At 42.0% G+C, this 16,805-nt stretch overlaps 1 protein-coding gene across 5 annotated transcripts in view; it reads right to left on the bottom strand.

Moving 5' to 3' along the window:
- sox6 (SRY-box transcription factor 6) overlaps positions 1–16,805 on the bottom strand; it is a 131,837-nt gene that overhangs the window by 30,859 nt on the left and 84,173 nt on the right. For all 5 annotated transcript variants that reach the window (XM_065952917.1, XM_065952918.1, XM_065952916.1 and 2 more), the window contains 2 exons: positions 9,429–9,549; positions 5,565–5,644 (listed from right to left, as the gene is read on the bottom strand). In XM_065952917.1, coding sequence (XP_065808989.1) covers positions 5,565–5,644; positions 9,429–9,549 — 201 coding nt within the window. The remainder of the gene's footprint in view (positions 1–5,564; positions 5,645–9,428; positions 9,550–16,805) is intronic.

Below are 16,805 nucleotides of genomic sequence, written 5' to 3'. Positions count from 1 at the left end.
GTTCATGAAAAAACATTGAGCAGAACCCAGCATGGTAGAAAATAGTAACATGAGCATAATAGCTAATGGGTTTCCAATGTGAGTGATAAAGGAAACTAACAAAAGCGATGTGTGAATGTGTAGGCAGGAAAAACGTGATGCACATTATATATGTTTTTTTTTTTTTTTTTTGTGCTTATTTGTGCTTTGGAGTGTTCTGCACACACATGTAAGAGAAGACACACAAACACAAAATGTAAGGTCTTCCTTTTGACCCAATCATTCCCTGTTTCCCTGTAGAGCAGAGCAGATCTCAGCAAGCATGGATTCAAAGCCAGTGCAGCACGCCCAAGGTCAGCCTGTTAGCCTCTGGTAATTAAAAACAAGCCCTCTGGAGGCAGCAGAGGTTAAACAGGGAGGTTCACTTTTCTGCCTGCGACATTAAACGCAGAACACATTCTAATGATGTAGGCTGACATCTCAGACTTTTAAAAAAAAAAATCTAACAGAGCGTATTAATTGTAGTATAAAGCAAAATAACTTTCTGTGGAAAAACATATGTGCATCTTGTTTTTAGACTTGCAGCATGGCAATATGTGCTGGAAAATACAGTGGCAGATATTTGTCATATTTATTGCTGCCAGCAGTGACGCTGCTATGCACATTTACAACTGGGCCCACAAAACTATAAAATAAGAACAAGCTGTCTTAATACAGTAATGATTCCTTATACCAATTAACTTTCTTGTGCATTTAACATAAGCGGAGGGTTATCTGATGAATGCCACACTCCTCTAATCACACCCTTGATTCTTTGTGTGCAAGTGTGTCTCTTTGTCTGTCTGTCAATGTCTCATTCACCTCTGCCTGGCCTAGGCGCTGAGCACTGGGCTGGATATGAGGGCATTAACTGTGCTTCAGTGCACCACACCATTTAAAAGGCAGCACAGCGCCAGCCCCCGTTAGCCACAAGGCTTGTACAGGCTCATTGCCCAGGGCGAGCAGGCAGTCTGACCCAGGCTAGGCCCAGATGTCAGGAGTGAAGGAAGGCGTCCTGGTGCACTGTGCCGATGCTTTCCAGTATGGCCCAACATCTGTCTCATCTGCTGGCATCCAACCTGCTCCGCTCCAACCCCTCCTCTTGCCTTTCTCTATTTCGCCATCTTACATAAACAGTATATGTGTTTAAATCCTTCTCTATTGGTTTTTCTCTCTGGTACATACACATAGGCCTACAAGCCCATCTTCTGTAAGTGTGTGTGTGTGTGTAGGTTCTCCAGGCCCACGGGCCCAAGAGCCAGCCCTCCCATTCAGTGCAGCTCACTGCATTATCCACTCTATCTGTCCATCTGTCTCTCTGTTCACCACTGCCTCCATCCAGCTGCTCACCTAGCCGTCCTATTAGCCATCCTTTCACACAGCTAGCATTGCTGCTCTGTTCTGGGTTACCTTCAAAGACCAAGCTCCTCTGCTCATAAACACAGAAACAGCTGCTCTCTACAGTACGTCTGTTCTCTCTTCTCTCCCCTCCTCCTCCTCCTCTCTGTTTCAAAGTCAAAAGTGCTTCACTTGTTAATGATGGAAGCCGTTTCCTCACATCTGTACAACACAGGCATTTACATCCAAACAAAAGATAATGTGCGGGTTAGCTGCTCTCCCACTTTCTTCCTGTTTGTCCCTGACTGTGTTACACTCTTTCTTATCGCTCCAGTTGTCTGAGCCTCTGAGCACTCCTTCAGATGTGTCCGTCTGCTGGAGATCTGGTCAAGGTTGTCGCTGAAAGTGTGGGCTGCTTTCATCTTTACAGTGGGAGCTTGAGCTGAAGCTGGGCCTAAGTCTTCATGGGCCTAGAAAGATGCCATTGCAAAAGGCAGCAGCATTATTTCTGATGATTGGAACGGAACAGCTTTACATCCAATACTGTACAGCAGAACGGCACAAGGATGAAAAATACCTGGACTTTTCAGGGTGAAAAGTTACACTGGCAGAATGAAGGGGAATTCAAGAAGAACTACCCAAACCAAGATACTAATAGAAGGTTCAAGATCTGGATGGTAAAACTGAAAAGAAACAGTGGGACAGAGAACACTGAGCTTTGACTGAGTGAAAGCAGAAGGTTTCTATTTCTTTAGTCCTAACAGTGTTACTGCACACAGAGGCCCAGATGTTTGGTTTTATCCAATAATGCTTGCTTTAAAATGACTTTAACCCCAAAGTCTGCTTCCAATAATAGAAAATAGGACTTTCTCAAAGGTCCTCCTACTGTTTAGTGGTTCTGTAAAAAGGCTGGGTGATATATATTAAGACCATGTTGGCCTTAAGTAAATTGTTTTTCACTCTGCAACTGATGCAAGGTGTAGTGTACAAACAGCAATCTAAGTTTTAGAAGATTCTTTTGTAGAATTAGGGAAATTCCCCTCTCACTTGATTGAATATAGTAGGTGAGCGGACAGATTGGGGTACAATCTGAGCACAATTTCCTCTGTTCACTGAGAGGTGTCAGTTGTAATCGAGAAAGGACAGGCAGGGACGGAGCTATTGTTTCCTGCTGGTCCTGGACTCATCCTGGCTCTGTGTGGGCACTAATGAAGAGGGGCATGTCGCGTTGGGATAGTTTACCCGCCTCCTCTCCTGCGAGTTGAGGACGAGAGCCAATCTGTCAGGAAAAACATTGAGTGAAATTGCCCTGTGGTACAGCAATGCCTGGTGACAGCCACTTGCAGACTGCCAGCCACCAGAGTGATGCTACCACCCTGTATTGACAAGCAAATTACAGTCTCCAACACTCAAACGCATCGTGGTGGATTCATTTACATCCATCAGCCCTAAGCCTTTGTTACCTTGTTGGATTTTGCTCTCTTAGAGGGAAAGGGCGGAGAAATGAGGGGAGGATCCCAGACTGTTATGACAGAGTAGAATGTGAGGAGGCTGCATGGCTAACATTAAGACTGACAGCACAGCTAGCCTCCCTGACTGGATGGCTGATCACATTACCTCTGCAGCATTGTGGGAATTAATTTTTTCAATGAGATAATTTTTAAGGCTCATATATTGCACAATCTAAACCAAGCAAATAGGGGAAAATTATACCATGCCATGCACCTGACAGGAACTGATTTTTTTAATTGGGGGGTGGCCATTTCAGCTATATGTGTGTGGTGTTTATAAGAGTGTGTGAGGGGGAAATTAAAAATGAGTTTAGGGATTAAACTAGAGAAGTGCAGGACCGTGGATAAAGGGTCAGTTGTGTACCCTGCTTGATGATGCATGAAGATTAAACTGAAGGAAAAATTTGTAATATTTGCATGGGCACCTTACAGCAGTTTAGTTTTATCTTGTTTCAACACCAGATGATCTTGCCAGTGGTGTTTAAATCATATTGTGCATATTCCAAAACATTTGTTATTTTTATTTTTATTTTATTTTTACTCCAGATGCCGTAAGACATTCTAGAGTATTGCAAAAGGAACTAAATTACTATAGATATGGATTAATCAATATAAGTCCCAAAACAAAAGTTGTCCCATAACAGTTTATATAAGAGAAGATCTAGACGGTACTCTCTGTTTTATCATTTAGAGATAACAATCATCAGTAAGCACTGGGCCACAGTGGAAAAAAATAACTTTCTCTTAACAGGCAGATATCTGGAGCCAAACCAAACTCAAAGGCGAACAGCCATCTGCAAAGACATGATTTTTCCAATTCTTTATATGTCTTCTTTTATACTCATCAATCCATTTTCTCTAGTGCACACACATATATTGACGTAAACTTTCAATTTAATTTGAAGTAGATTCAGGAGGGTTGGTCCTGTTATTGCTCCAAAAGCAAGAAGGAGGAGATAGACAACTCAAACCTAATTCCATGTCTGCCTTATGATGTTTTTAATCATAGCCGGCACCCAGTGCTTTGTAGAGGAAGTGGTGGCAGTCACATGGTTTGTTGATCCCGGCTATGTAGAAAAGGGCATGTTTGACTTGCCTTGCTGTTTTAAGGGGAGTCACTATGCAGGGTAAATAGCAGCCAGCAGCCGGAATATGTGACAGGCTGACAGACTTCAATTAATGGAAAATGCACCTTTTTTTGTTTACTGTGTTCTGTAAAGGTCAGCCAAGTCATGGTCTTGGAGGCACTGTTCTTGCTCATTCCCAGGGTTAGATACATAATCAGAATTAATCTCTTTAGACCTGTCTCCCCTGCTCACCCCAACCTTCAGATATATGACTGTCTCATCTGACCTCATACACCACTATAAATAGACTCTGTGTGCCTGCCTGAACTACCACTCCTTTCCAATGGACCTCTCTATGATACACAACACATACACACTCCAGAAGCAGAGAACAGATCTTTTCCTCTCACAGACGCACGTCTTCAGACATGAGCAGACTCATTTAACACCTTACATGACTCTGATAGCTCTTGTCGTGGCAGCTTAATGACGCACTGCTCTTCAGACCCAGCTGCATGCATTGTTCCAACTTGCCAAGGCTCGTTAACTGACAGTGGTAGCCTCCGAAGGACAAATGCCACATATATCAGTGTGCAAAGAGTTCCCTTCTCTGTCTCGAGTTCAATCTTGACGCACTTCTGTCTGCTGTTGAGCGTCACATGTTGCAGCTTTCAATAACCTTTCGCAGTTGTTGATGAAACAGCAAAAGGCTTCGGATTTCAAGTTTCAAATAGTCATAAGATCTACTGTTACTCAAAACTGCCAAGGAAACTGATTATTAGAGAAGCAACCAGCAGCACAGAAGCTGAATAGATGTGGTTCTTATTCAGATTTTTGTTGTTATTTCAATGTTTTTCTCCCTCAATACAAGCCTTTGAAAAGTTAGAGGGAGGAAATCATTGTCAATGTGGTAATAAAGATCATGTACAGGCTTACAGAAGTCCTGGTCACACTAGTATTTGTTATTGCAACAACTTGAAGGTAGAACGCCGATTATTATCTAGATTTAGCATTACCGCCTCAGGTGAAGCCCTGACCTGGGTTCAGCTTTTTTTTTTAATGCTGTGTGAGAAAAGTCTTGAAGGAGCCTGAAGGGCTTGGAGCCTATCCCAATATTTGCTGTTGCTCCAAACCCCCATTCAGCCTCACTCTGTATAAGATGCCATGAATTTGCTCCTATTACATACTCTATATATACTGTACTGTATGACATACATTATAATTACTCAGATTTATGTCTATTCTGTCTCCTAAATTGTTTTCCTCAGAGAAATGAAAGAAATCACGGGGGTTCTACAGGACAAAAGCCTAGGAAAGAAGCTTATTTGCTTACACAGTCAATTGTCTTCTGATAAATTCACTGGCAGGCGATTAAGGCAACCAAAGTGATTCTCATTCCCTCTAATAACTATTATCTTCCTAGCTCCTCTGTCTGGCAGAGCTAGTGGGGATAAATCCTCTATAAAACAGGATAAATTACATATGTAAGGTGATAAGCGTGTGTGAGCCGGGGGGCCTCCAGGATTATTTAGTGTGCAGCTCATTACTTAGCGTACAGCTGCTTAGCCATCCTTTCTGCCCTGGGCTTGGCGGGCGTCCCTAGCATTCTTTGTCATAGTGCTGCACATACCTGAAGCTGGAGAGGGCTGAGTCCTGACGCTGCTGCAGCTGCCATTGTGGATGGAATGAACTGCACTGGGTAGTTATCACCTGTCAGAGAAGGAGAAAGAGACGACAATGCATGCAGGTTCAGACAATGAGTCGGCCCAAAGCGACCAGGCAAGTGCCAACACAGATCCCAGAGCCCTGGGATAGTTTGCCACTGCAATGTGGCACATTGCAACGTGCGCTCGGCTTCATGCCCAAACATCTGCATTAACAAAAGGCTAAGCTGGAATTGACTGGAGTGGGATTGTTAAGGAATGTTTCACACCATTCCCTCTTTCCTCCACCTGCACAGTACTACTGGTGGAAAACTGCACCACCGCAACAATTACTACCTAGTTCAACACGTCATCTCACGTTATCTTAAAGGTTTCTAAGAAATGTTTAATATGTTCCCTCTCATTCAGTTGGCGGTTATGTAAAGGGACCAGCATGTTCTCTCAGGTAGCTCATACAGCTGAAGACTTGTCTGGCTATTGTTCAACACTACATTGTTTGTTCCTGAGTGATAGCTTTTGGCAGCAGAGTGAAAGCACTTGTATGCAGACTGGTTAGAACAAGTGTGCAGTCACAATAACACGGTGAAAAAAAAATCCCACATTTTCTTATCTCACATATCGCTGTGATCAACAACAAAGAATTGGTGTCTGGATAGCAGCTGTATTTATTACTATTCACTACTGTTGGCCTGCCATCAGCACGTTTGTCACAGGGGCATAAAAACGGCTGCTGTATGAGTGATATCCATTGGGGGTGTATAACTGAGTACCAGACATTTTTACACACTCAGGCTAGTGTGTTGAGACGGACAAAACAGCCCCAGTGAGACGAGGTGGACCAGCGTTCATAGAGGGGAGGTTAGTTTGAAGCATGTTTGTGTGTGTGTGGAAGAGAGGAGGTGGGGCACACAGTGGGAGCGGGGAGGGGGGGGGGGGTAGTTGGCCTTCGCTCAGACCCCACTTCTGCCTGTCACTTCTTCTCACAAACATATGGAGCCATTAAGCCACAGACAAGGTAAATGTATATACCTTCTCTTTCACTTTGCCCTCGCCCGCTCTGTTCGCCTCACTATGCAATCTTGTACAGCACAGCACAATGTTATACAGGCCATGGAAATTCAATCCCCATTTAGTAGCAAATAAAATCACACAGCAGAAGTGGTTTCAAATAGTGTTGGGTTGGATGTGCGGGGGGGGGGGGGGGGGGGGGGGGGGGGGGGGGGTGGACTGTGGTTATTTCTACACCTCTTTTTGGTATCGCTTTCTCTCTGTCTCTGTGCTGTCTGTGACGTAGGATTTGGGAATAATAAATGGCTGGATGTTTTAAGATGTCATGTGAAACCTGGGAGGGGTCATGTGCTAAGTGAGCACACTACCACTGCCGGGGGGTCCTGGGCTCCAAGGTTTGGGTCTCGGGTGCACAAGAGTATATGTAGAGGCACCAGACTCCATCAGAGTGGCACAATGCCAAGTAAGCATCACTAGGGAATTAAGTTTAAACCGTGTTTTTTTTTAACTGGCTAAAGCTGGTCCCATGCCCAGAGCCTCCACTCTGGATGTTAGTGAGGGGGGAGCAATGCAGGTGACGCCATGGTCAGAACAGTCTATATTTCCCCCTCATGTGGTGCAATGAAATACTAGTCATAGATCTGCAGAGAGTTGACAGATGTAGCTAAGACCTTTCTTAGAGCAGATCAAATGATGACAAATAGACTGCATTACTGCAACCCTCTAACTTGATCTTCTCTTTTAAATTTTATTGAATTACCATAGCTGTTGACAGAAGAAAACAAGCTTACATGACAATAAATATCAAAGGACATCATTTTATATTTAACGTTTATTCTAAAACAGATTACATAAGGTCATTCAGAAAGCAAAAATTAAATCATCAAATGTTTTTCAGTTGGTTTATAGCAGAAGTTGTCCAACTACAATAAATATCGAACACCACAATATAAGAGAAATTGGAAAAAAAGTCTGAAATAACATGGGATCAGGGAACCTTAAACTATCAGCAGGATGTCTATGAAGGACACAAGCAGAGGAACCAAAAGACTAAGATGTCATTCTGCTATTCCATTAGAGGCCCATCACACTGAATACCGCCATGTCTGTGTAAACAGTGCGAACAGACAGTGAAGTCCAACTCAAATCTATTTGTTTAAAAGATGAGTTGTTGTTTTTTCGACTGTGCTTGTCTACCATGCAACACCACGTCATTGAGCACAGCCAGTAGATAGGGTGATGACTTACCACCACGGTGCCAGAATGACTCTGTTGCCATGTGAGCACCACAGGGCCGGGGGTCATAAGCAGTGGTCCCTGGTAGCTGTCTCATAATGATAACATCAGATTAGTGTGCCTTAGTCTTGGAAGTGAATGCTTGGCCAGTCACTTCATTGAGAAAAGACACGGCGGCATCCTGTATACCCTGCAGGTGGTGGTGATAACATTGTAGTCTGCGGATATATTGTGCATATTGTGTTGAACAGGAGGATATAATAGAGGTTTTCAAAATACCACTCCTGACTGCAAGAGTCATTTTCAGACCCCCTTTGCTTTTTCTTCATGAACTCATGAATTATGCAGGAAGGGTACACATGGCGACCCCTGACCATGATTCCATAATAGCTCCGGTTATTTGAACTAAAACATTTTCTGTGTCAAACCTATTGCAAAAAGCACACTGGTAAAAGACTCCCCCTCAGGCACTTTGTTTAAGCTGTCATGGCTCCATAGTTCCAAAATAGCTGACTTTCTTTTTCATCCTGTGGTTTTATAGTTAATTCATTAACTGCATTACCACACCTTTTAATGTTCTGCTGTGAACCTGCTGACTTCTAGGGGTTTCTTTTTTCTTTTTTTTTTAGTTATATTCCTTTTTCTGGTGCTCTATTAAAACACACACAATTGCTTTTACTTGATTTGTCTAGCTTTAACACTGATGTTTTCATCAAACACTCCACTTTCTCCTACTTACATGTGTGGGTGAGAGAATCAGTAGAAAAAAAATAAGACATTCATTGTATTTGGATTGAATGAGTAATTAACTCATCTCCAGTATTTCACCAATAAGCAATAGTGTGGTTACAGTCCTCTTTTGTATATATCTTAAACATTGAATGTTGTGGCATGTCTTAAGTATTCACATACATACAAATGTGTGTGATCTCACTGCTTTAGCATGGCATCTGTCAACGTATTGCAACATTTAAAAAGCATTCATATTTTATTTTGAAGGCTGTGAAGGGCTTCTCTTTTAGTCCATGTAAAAAAGCAAAATGTGAAGACGGGGCATGCTGTAACTGGCAATGAAAAGAGTTATGCTTACTGAAAACCTGTTCTTTGCATCATCCACAAACTACCTGTATTATAGTTGTCTTTTCATTATTTCATTTCACTATGGGAAAGAACTATTGTTCAAACGGTTTTAGATTTGTATGGATATAACGTTAGACTGAGGTTTCTTTTGGGGTTTATCTGCCATGTTATTGGATCTGAAACAGCAAACACTTGAAAAACAATTACAGCCACCTCACTGTTGAAAGATACTTTCATGTTGAATATATGTTTACATTCCTCTGCTTCTCCAGCCATATCTATTGTTCCACATGGCCTAGAACATTCTTAAGCTTTTGTCTCAAATCCAAGTTCAGACAAGCTGCAAGTTTGAACAACGCGTTTATTTGTTGCTGTGTATTTGTCATGCAAGTGTAGCAGTACTTCAGATTTTAAATCATTATCTTAATAAGTCATTGACAAAAGGAAGTTAAAAAGAAGAGACAAAGGGGGAAGGAGAAAATGAGGACTTAAAGTTGCAAGCATACCTGGCTTATAAGACATTCCCGGGGGGAAGAGAAAGCCCTGCTGGGCGGCGGCGGCTGCTGCCAGAGTGCGTTGGTCGTGTGGAAAAATGGGGATCATGAGCGGAGGCATGTGACCCTGGACCTGCTGAACAGATAGAGAGCGGAGATCAGAGAGAGGCCTAAGCACGGTCATGGTACACAGAAACACAGAGCCCACTCAGGGGGGGGAGGCCAGATCACAGCTCTCCCTAACGCGTGCTGACAGGGGGCTTTGCGGCAATGACGGCCCTCGTGTGCTCGCACAATACCTGGCCGAGCTACGCCTGCTCTTAATCCAAACCACAATTTCACCTCGGCACATCAAAGGCCCCGCGTATGCACATTGTTACAACATCAGTTAGAGGAAGTGACATGTAGGACAGAGAGCAGAGAGGTGAAGAGGAGAAGTACTGCACATGGTAAAAGATGCATTCATAAACCCCCTTCCTGTTGTAGTAGATACAGAATGTTGGCCAGATACTTTTTGTGTGTGTATTACACAGATACAAGGACATAATTGATTAGCCTTTTACCTCCACCACTTCCATAATTTTGGATAATCCTTTTAATGTCATTCTCTGTCTCCCCCTCACATATTAACCTTCACCAGTCAGTCCGTTGCAGACCTGTCTACTGGGAATATCAGCACAAACGTTCTGCTTGCGTGTGCTAAGGGTGGCTGAGTACCTTGTGTCTCAAAGAAGCAGTGTGTATGTGTATGAGGGTTTTGCACACATGTTGCAAGCTCCAATCTTACTGTCATCCTCTACTTCCTGAAACTCTGTGATGAAGAGCAGCCCTGCTACCACAGACCTGCAAGGGTTAATCTAGCAATGAGCCAGGCCACCTCAGGGGAACCTGCCTGGAAAATGGGTTAATAAAGGTCATCCCCCAAAATAAACACTTTACAGAATGTTTCTCCATTCATCCCTCCTTAAAATCAACTCGCAATAAAACGGGTCTGGGTGCAATTACTGCCGCTGCATTGGGGCATGAAATCAACCTGCTCCGAGCAAAGACTCCCCCCCCCCATGTTCTGGCTGAGGTCTGCTATGATCTCCTCTTTTTCAGCCTGCTCTGCTCCCCCTGTAGACCCCTCACTGGAGTGGACGCACCCACTTTCTAGAAAGCTAAACCTTCTTAACACTACTTTATTGATCGGTCCAGAGGTGCAAAGCTAGACTGAAACCCAAATAAATAGAAGCATTTTATGTCTACTGAGCTTTTACAGAAGTGCAAGTGCAGAAAGTGCATTATGGAAGAATAGAAAAGTATGTAATTCCTCCAAAAGTAATTTTGTAAAAAGTGCTGTTGCTGAAGAAAAAATAAATGGCTGAGGAGACTGCGACAAATGACCTTAAATAAAACATTGCTTTATAGGGATTACTGTTCCAAGTTTCCAGGCTGAATGGATGAAAGATGGATCTTGGCCTTGCATGTATGGAACATATGGAAAAACACAATAATTAATGTCACAACATGAGGTAGGGCCAGTGACAGGCAGGAGAGGGGGGGGGCACTGGGGAACAGAGCTTTTCTCTGTCTCTGTATTTGGACTGTAAAACCAGATGGAGGCCGTTGCTGAATGTGGGGGAAGAAAAGGGCTCCTTCAGGTCCAAGTGTGTTACAAGTGTGTGGCAAGCTAGATACTAGATTATACAGTTTTCATGAATTAACTAACATGTATCAGCCGTAAATTCAAAAAAGTTGTGTTTGACAAAATCTGGCAAATCATTCACAGGACTCCCTACACTCTGCAAAGTCAAAACATCTTTTTTAGTTAAAAAAGTGCATGAGTGTTTTATAAAAGAAATAACTAGATATAATTATGATGTTTTTACTTCATTAATGGTCAACTAATCCCACTGAGCCACTAAGTGAGTAATAGCTGCTTATCGGGACATAACAGTCGTCATGAAGAGTTTAAGAATTGACTTCATTCATACAGAACAATAACTTGCTATGAATTCCTATAAAAGACAAATTGATAAATGTATTAAATAATGTACAAGGGATGAATACAGATCTACTAAGGGAAAATACACTAGGCACATTTTTCATCCAACACTTAATGTAAATTATGTGATTTCATCCAGGATATCAGCTTTTATTACTATTATTATTCTAAAATATGGAGCAGAATATACAAGATTCACTGAGGTAAGACAGAGTGTGAATGTGTGCTGAAGGGGAAATAACTACACTGAGTTCGAACGGCCGTGATTTGCAGTAATGAGCTCCGTGCATTAAAGTTTAATTTACGGCAACTAATGTCAGAGAAAGGCAAATCAAATTTTGAGGAGCTTCAAGGTGGCAACAAATAGCGGAGGTTAGTTGAGCTGTCAATTAACAGCTGGCACAGTGGCTGAGCAGGTTCTATTACATTTTCACAAGTGCTGTCTTTTTTAATTTGACTGTCAAAGTAAAGTAGAAGAAACACATAAAGATATATATATTTTTAAAAATTGAGTATGTATGTGTGGCTTCTTCTCCCGTCTGTAAACCCCGCCTCCCCCCCTTTAAGAGTTACCCTCAAGTTCATCTATGTGTGGGCTGAGTGCCCAGGATCCTTCTATTGCCAAGATGATCTTGAGGAGCTGGAGAATGAAGTGGAGCAGATGTGAGCGCGGCCCTCCGGCAGCGTCCTCCCTTCTCCTCGTAAATGCGTCTGCATTGTTGTGCTGGCACTGCTCTTCCTTTGTCTTATAGCACAGCTAAGTACTGGATAATGGCATTTCACACCATCTGCCCCCAGGCTTCATTAAAGATACATGAATGGGCTATCTTATGAGGAACAGGTGCTATTGTTTGTCCCTCAAGACCCGGCACTAAGGATCTGACTCGGAATACTTGAAGAGGAGCATCTGTAGTGATCAGTCAGACAGACTTGGCCGAGGCCCCCGTCTCTGCCAGCAAGCACTCCAACAGCGGTTTCTGGGGGAACGCAGCCGCCTTGCAACATGCATCATCAATTCAGATGACCTGATGAAGTCTGTATCAGGCCAGCACGCAATCTGTTTCCCTCTCAAGGAGACGCTGGTGTTTGATGAATAGAACCAACTTGCTGCTCAACTGTGAGTAGAATACCATATAGATACTACAGATACCATATTATAGGAGTGCTAATTACTGGAGAACTTTTTTTTGGCAATATTTAGTTCAGTCAAACTCTGCAGTGGTTAGGCAGACAGACTTCTCTCTGATGCATAAATACATGATGTGTAAAAGATTGACATGAAAAGAGCATCTTTTTATGTTAACAACACATGGCATATGCACACATACACGTATTCACTGTCACATTCAGTTTTAACACTGAAAGATGTACCTTTCCTACTAATAGATTTATCTTTTATTTGAAGGTTCCCTCTGTTAAAAAGAGATACAGATACAGTTATGTAAATCATTTAAAAAGTCTACTTACTAAAAATATATAGATATAAATATTTTTAACAAATGTAGGCCTACATTAATCTAAGGCAACGCTGCAAGGCAGTCCTGCAAATGAAAGAAGTGAGTTGAGTTATTTTTTATAGGCATGTAAGCATCCACCTACAACACACGAGCAGGCAGCTCCAAAACACGAAGTGCAAATGGAGATGTACAGCGTATTACAGCACTCACTTGGGCCCCTGTCAACACCCATGTTCCTCACTGTCTGTTAGAGCCTCTACAAAGCACCCGGGAGGCCTGAAACATCCTGCTGGCTTTTCCTCTGAAACTCCTCACACTTCCAGATCCGATCTACACACCAGTTTGTGGCTTACTATGGACCACAATGCGCTGTGTGAAGAAAACTTAAAGAGTTTTGGTTTCTGAAGAAACAGTAAGTATTAACAAGATAAGAAGAAGAAAAAAAGTTCCACAGAGACCGACATCCATCCTCTTTCTCACCGTGTAACTTGGTTATTAGCTTAAGAGGACCTGTGAGATCCTGGGTCAAAAATCCTGATTAATTGCTACTTAACACCTTTTAACCCACCTCTCACACATGTGCTTATCCTGGATATAATCTGCATTCATTTGCCTTAAAGAGGCTTGTAAAAGGTAGAAACTCTTTCAAGTGTTTCATGAAAATACTGACAACAATACTGCTGCAAGTAGCAAAAAGAAGAAGAAAAAAAATCAGAGGAGCTCACTGTGATGATCTTAATTCTGCACAATCATTTAGATTATAAAAGACACCTTTCTCATTAGGAAAAGATCACAATCACCAGTAATCATTTAGAGGAGGACTCGTTTTTCTCTGACACCTCGTTTTAATGAAATACTTCCACACCTTAGTAGCTGTCAGATCCGAAGCTCTCGCTAAACTTCTCTTTCACATTTTCTATAGGAGGAGTTCTGTAATTTCACCCAGGGAGCTGAGACTCCAGCTGTTGCTGTAAGACCTGATAGTTCACACCTCGTCCCCCCCTCTACTCTCCACTGAGCGGGGTAGAAATCACCTTTTGTGATCTATTTAAAGAGAAAGTGATTTTTAGGAAGCTGGCTACATCCCAACAACAGCAGCAGACACAGGAAAACTGACACTAGACAGCGGGATATGTTTAACACCCGTCAATGTGTACACTGCCCGCTGGGTGTACATCATACTAGAGCCTAACCAGGAGGAAAATCACTCAGTGGAAGCACTTCTGGCCTGTTGGATCTTCTCTATCACTTCAGGTTATATTCCCTCATTAAACAATCAACAGTTGTTAAGCACATACAGTCCATTGAGGTCAGCTGGTATACTACAGTTGAACAGTTGCATCACATTGCAGACACACACATTGATCAAACAGAGATACGACGCTGTTTGGATTTGTCTGTAGCCAATGGTAATCAGACAAATGGATCAATAGTTTTTAACAAGACTTTGATGCTCCAGACCATTTCAGCCTTTGAATCAAAGTCTTCATATTACCACCCAGTAGACTTCTGTATATTGATTATTCCTGCTCGTGTCCCATATTTGACTTGGGCGGGCAAATACATGTGCAACTGGCGAGGTTCAGGTCACTAACAAAGGGTTCTTGTCTGGGTCAAGTCTCTGACCTTTCTCCTCACTTCCTTCCTACATCTGAAATCCTTGAACAGCACCCTTGCCTAGAGAAGTTAATTACTGAGCTCAGAAGCCAAAGATCGACAGTGTACAAGCACCAGTTTGAAAAAAAGGTCCCATAATATGTTCTTTCAATTGTCAGGTACCATTTTTACTTAGACTGCAGAGCTGTTTGCTCCTCACATCAGTCATGCCTGTGTGTGTTACTCTGAGTGCTGTTCAGGATAAAGTGCAGCAAATCCAGACACTTGGGTAAAGTCAGGCCATCCAGAGGGAAAAACCAATAGATGACTTCTTGTTCCACTAAATCCTTACACAGTAAAACAAGCCCTCTTGGATAACAGCCATCCCAATATTAAGTCAATGGAGGCTTGAAGGCAGGTTAGTCCCACCCCTGACCCCAAATCCTTCCTCTCCAGACTTCTCCATCGCATTGCTCCTCCTTACATCCTTCCAATTCTTGAATAAACTGTAGACTTCTGTTTGCTTAAATAAACTGCAAATACAATTTTTTAGCACACTGCTCTTGTTTGATGATTTTCACAGATCAATGTTTAAAGACAAAAACAAAAGCTCTACCTCAAGTGTTGTGTTTAACTGGCTGCCAAATTAAGCAAGAACACAATAAATATCAAGTCTGTGCATGTACAAGATGATTTAAGACATGCACTGATGTATAAAAAGTGAAGAGGCTAAAATGCATCTTTAGACACGTTATTGATCTGTGTAGGCTTACCAATGTGTACATTGAAGCAAATTGTCCTAACTCTTGAAATAAATTTGGTCTGATAAAAAAAAAAATCAGACTATTTGTTTAAAGCCTTCAATTGCTTGATGTTTAATTTACCACGTGTTTTATGCTACAGTCCTGGATTGCATTACATGTCGATGTCTAATGTTAGATTTTGGAAACCTATATGCAAACTACAAGTGAACATTTAGATAATTGTATTTAAAGTAAAAAAAAGTATGCTCACACAAAATATGTGATGAATATACTTTACAGGGCAATCTTACATTACATCCTTTTGATACAGATAATTGTCTCCAGTAAATTCAGTGTTATACTTCCAAAAATAACATTTCTTTTTTTTTTTTTTTTGAGGAGGTAGAGGGTTTACATGGAAGTGAAACTGATTTTTCTTTCAAGGCCTGGCCGTAAAATTAAGGCTCGCAGTAAACTGGCCATATCCACAGGGACTCCCTCAAACAGCATGTGTAATGACGGGATAGAAGAGAACAGACATAAACAAACCCACAAGTGGGCTTGAGGCTGGTATCATTATCCTGCGTATATAACCTCACTGTATGGAAATGGGAATAAGTGAAATGCCTCTGACCCTCATTGCAGGGGGGCCAATGAGGTTCTAAAGAACATTGGACACGGGTGAGTCAGATAGCCTGCTACATGCATGTGATGTGAACAGGGCAGGGGGAATGGGAAATAGAGGGATTGAAGTGTGGGAGGCTAAGGAATCAATGTTGGTTTGAATTTTTAACACTTCAGAGCAGGCTGGCAGACCTAAATACTGCTGTTCCACTGTTGACTGTTCTGTGTTTATTAGATAAGCTTCAATTATTAGTTTTGCTTTAAACATGCATTGTGCATTTTATATTTCAGCACATTTTATACCTTTAGTGCTCATTCAAAACATTTTTAGAAAAACCTTTTTTGCAGCTACAAAGTCAATAATAATATAAATGTTTTATTCTTTCTGAATAGAACATTTATTCTGTGTGTGTTGTTATTGTCCACTCTATGGCTGGTTTTCCCCCTCTGTCCTGTCCTCTCATCACTGACTGAGGCTCTGTCTTCACTTTTACCTCCCAGCAGCTGGCCAAAGAAAACAACATAGCCCATTCTGTTGTTCAACAGGGAGGAGTTCTGTGAGGAGGGGCAAGACACAAGTGTACTGGGACTTTCAAATATATTACCTATAATGGCTGTGTGAAACCATAGTATTTCTAAGATCATATAAATGTGGTATCTTGAAACATACTGTTGGGATTTGCAGTTTATTGAAGGACATTTTTGGAAGAAATTAATGTGAAAATGTAAGGAACTAAGTTATGGCGAAAACAAACAAACAAATCCTACAATCCTGCTTCTATGTAAAACTGTGCAGAACAAAATAGCTCATTCAATGTGTTGTGTTGAGGAATGCTTGGACTCTCCTCCGCCCCAAAAAAACAAAAAGCTCCCTTTCTGCGTTGGCCCTGGGCTGAATGCTTTGCTTTGCCACCCCAGCCCTAAGAAAACACGCGCCCCTTTCTCCCTGCCGGCTGCCTGTACACAGTAGAGCCTATTAATG

The sequence above is a fragment of the Labrus bergylta genome, chromosome 3 (genome assembly GCF_963930695.1).
Source record: "Labrus bergylta chromosome 3, fLabBer1.1, whole genome shotgun sequence".
Classification (NCBI taxonomy): domain Eukaryota; kingdom Metazoa; phylum Chordata; class Actinopteri; order Labriformes; family Labridae; genus Labrus; species Labrus bergylta.
This window is presented reverse-complemented; position numbering and strand designations above follow the sequence as displayed.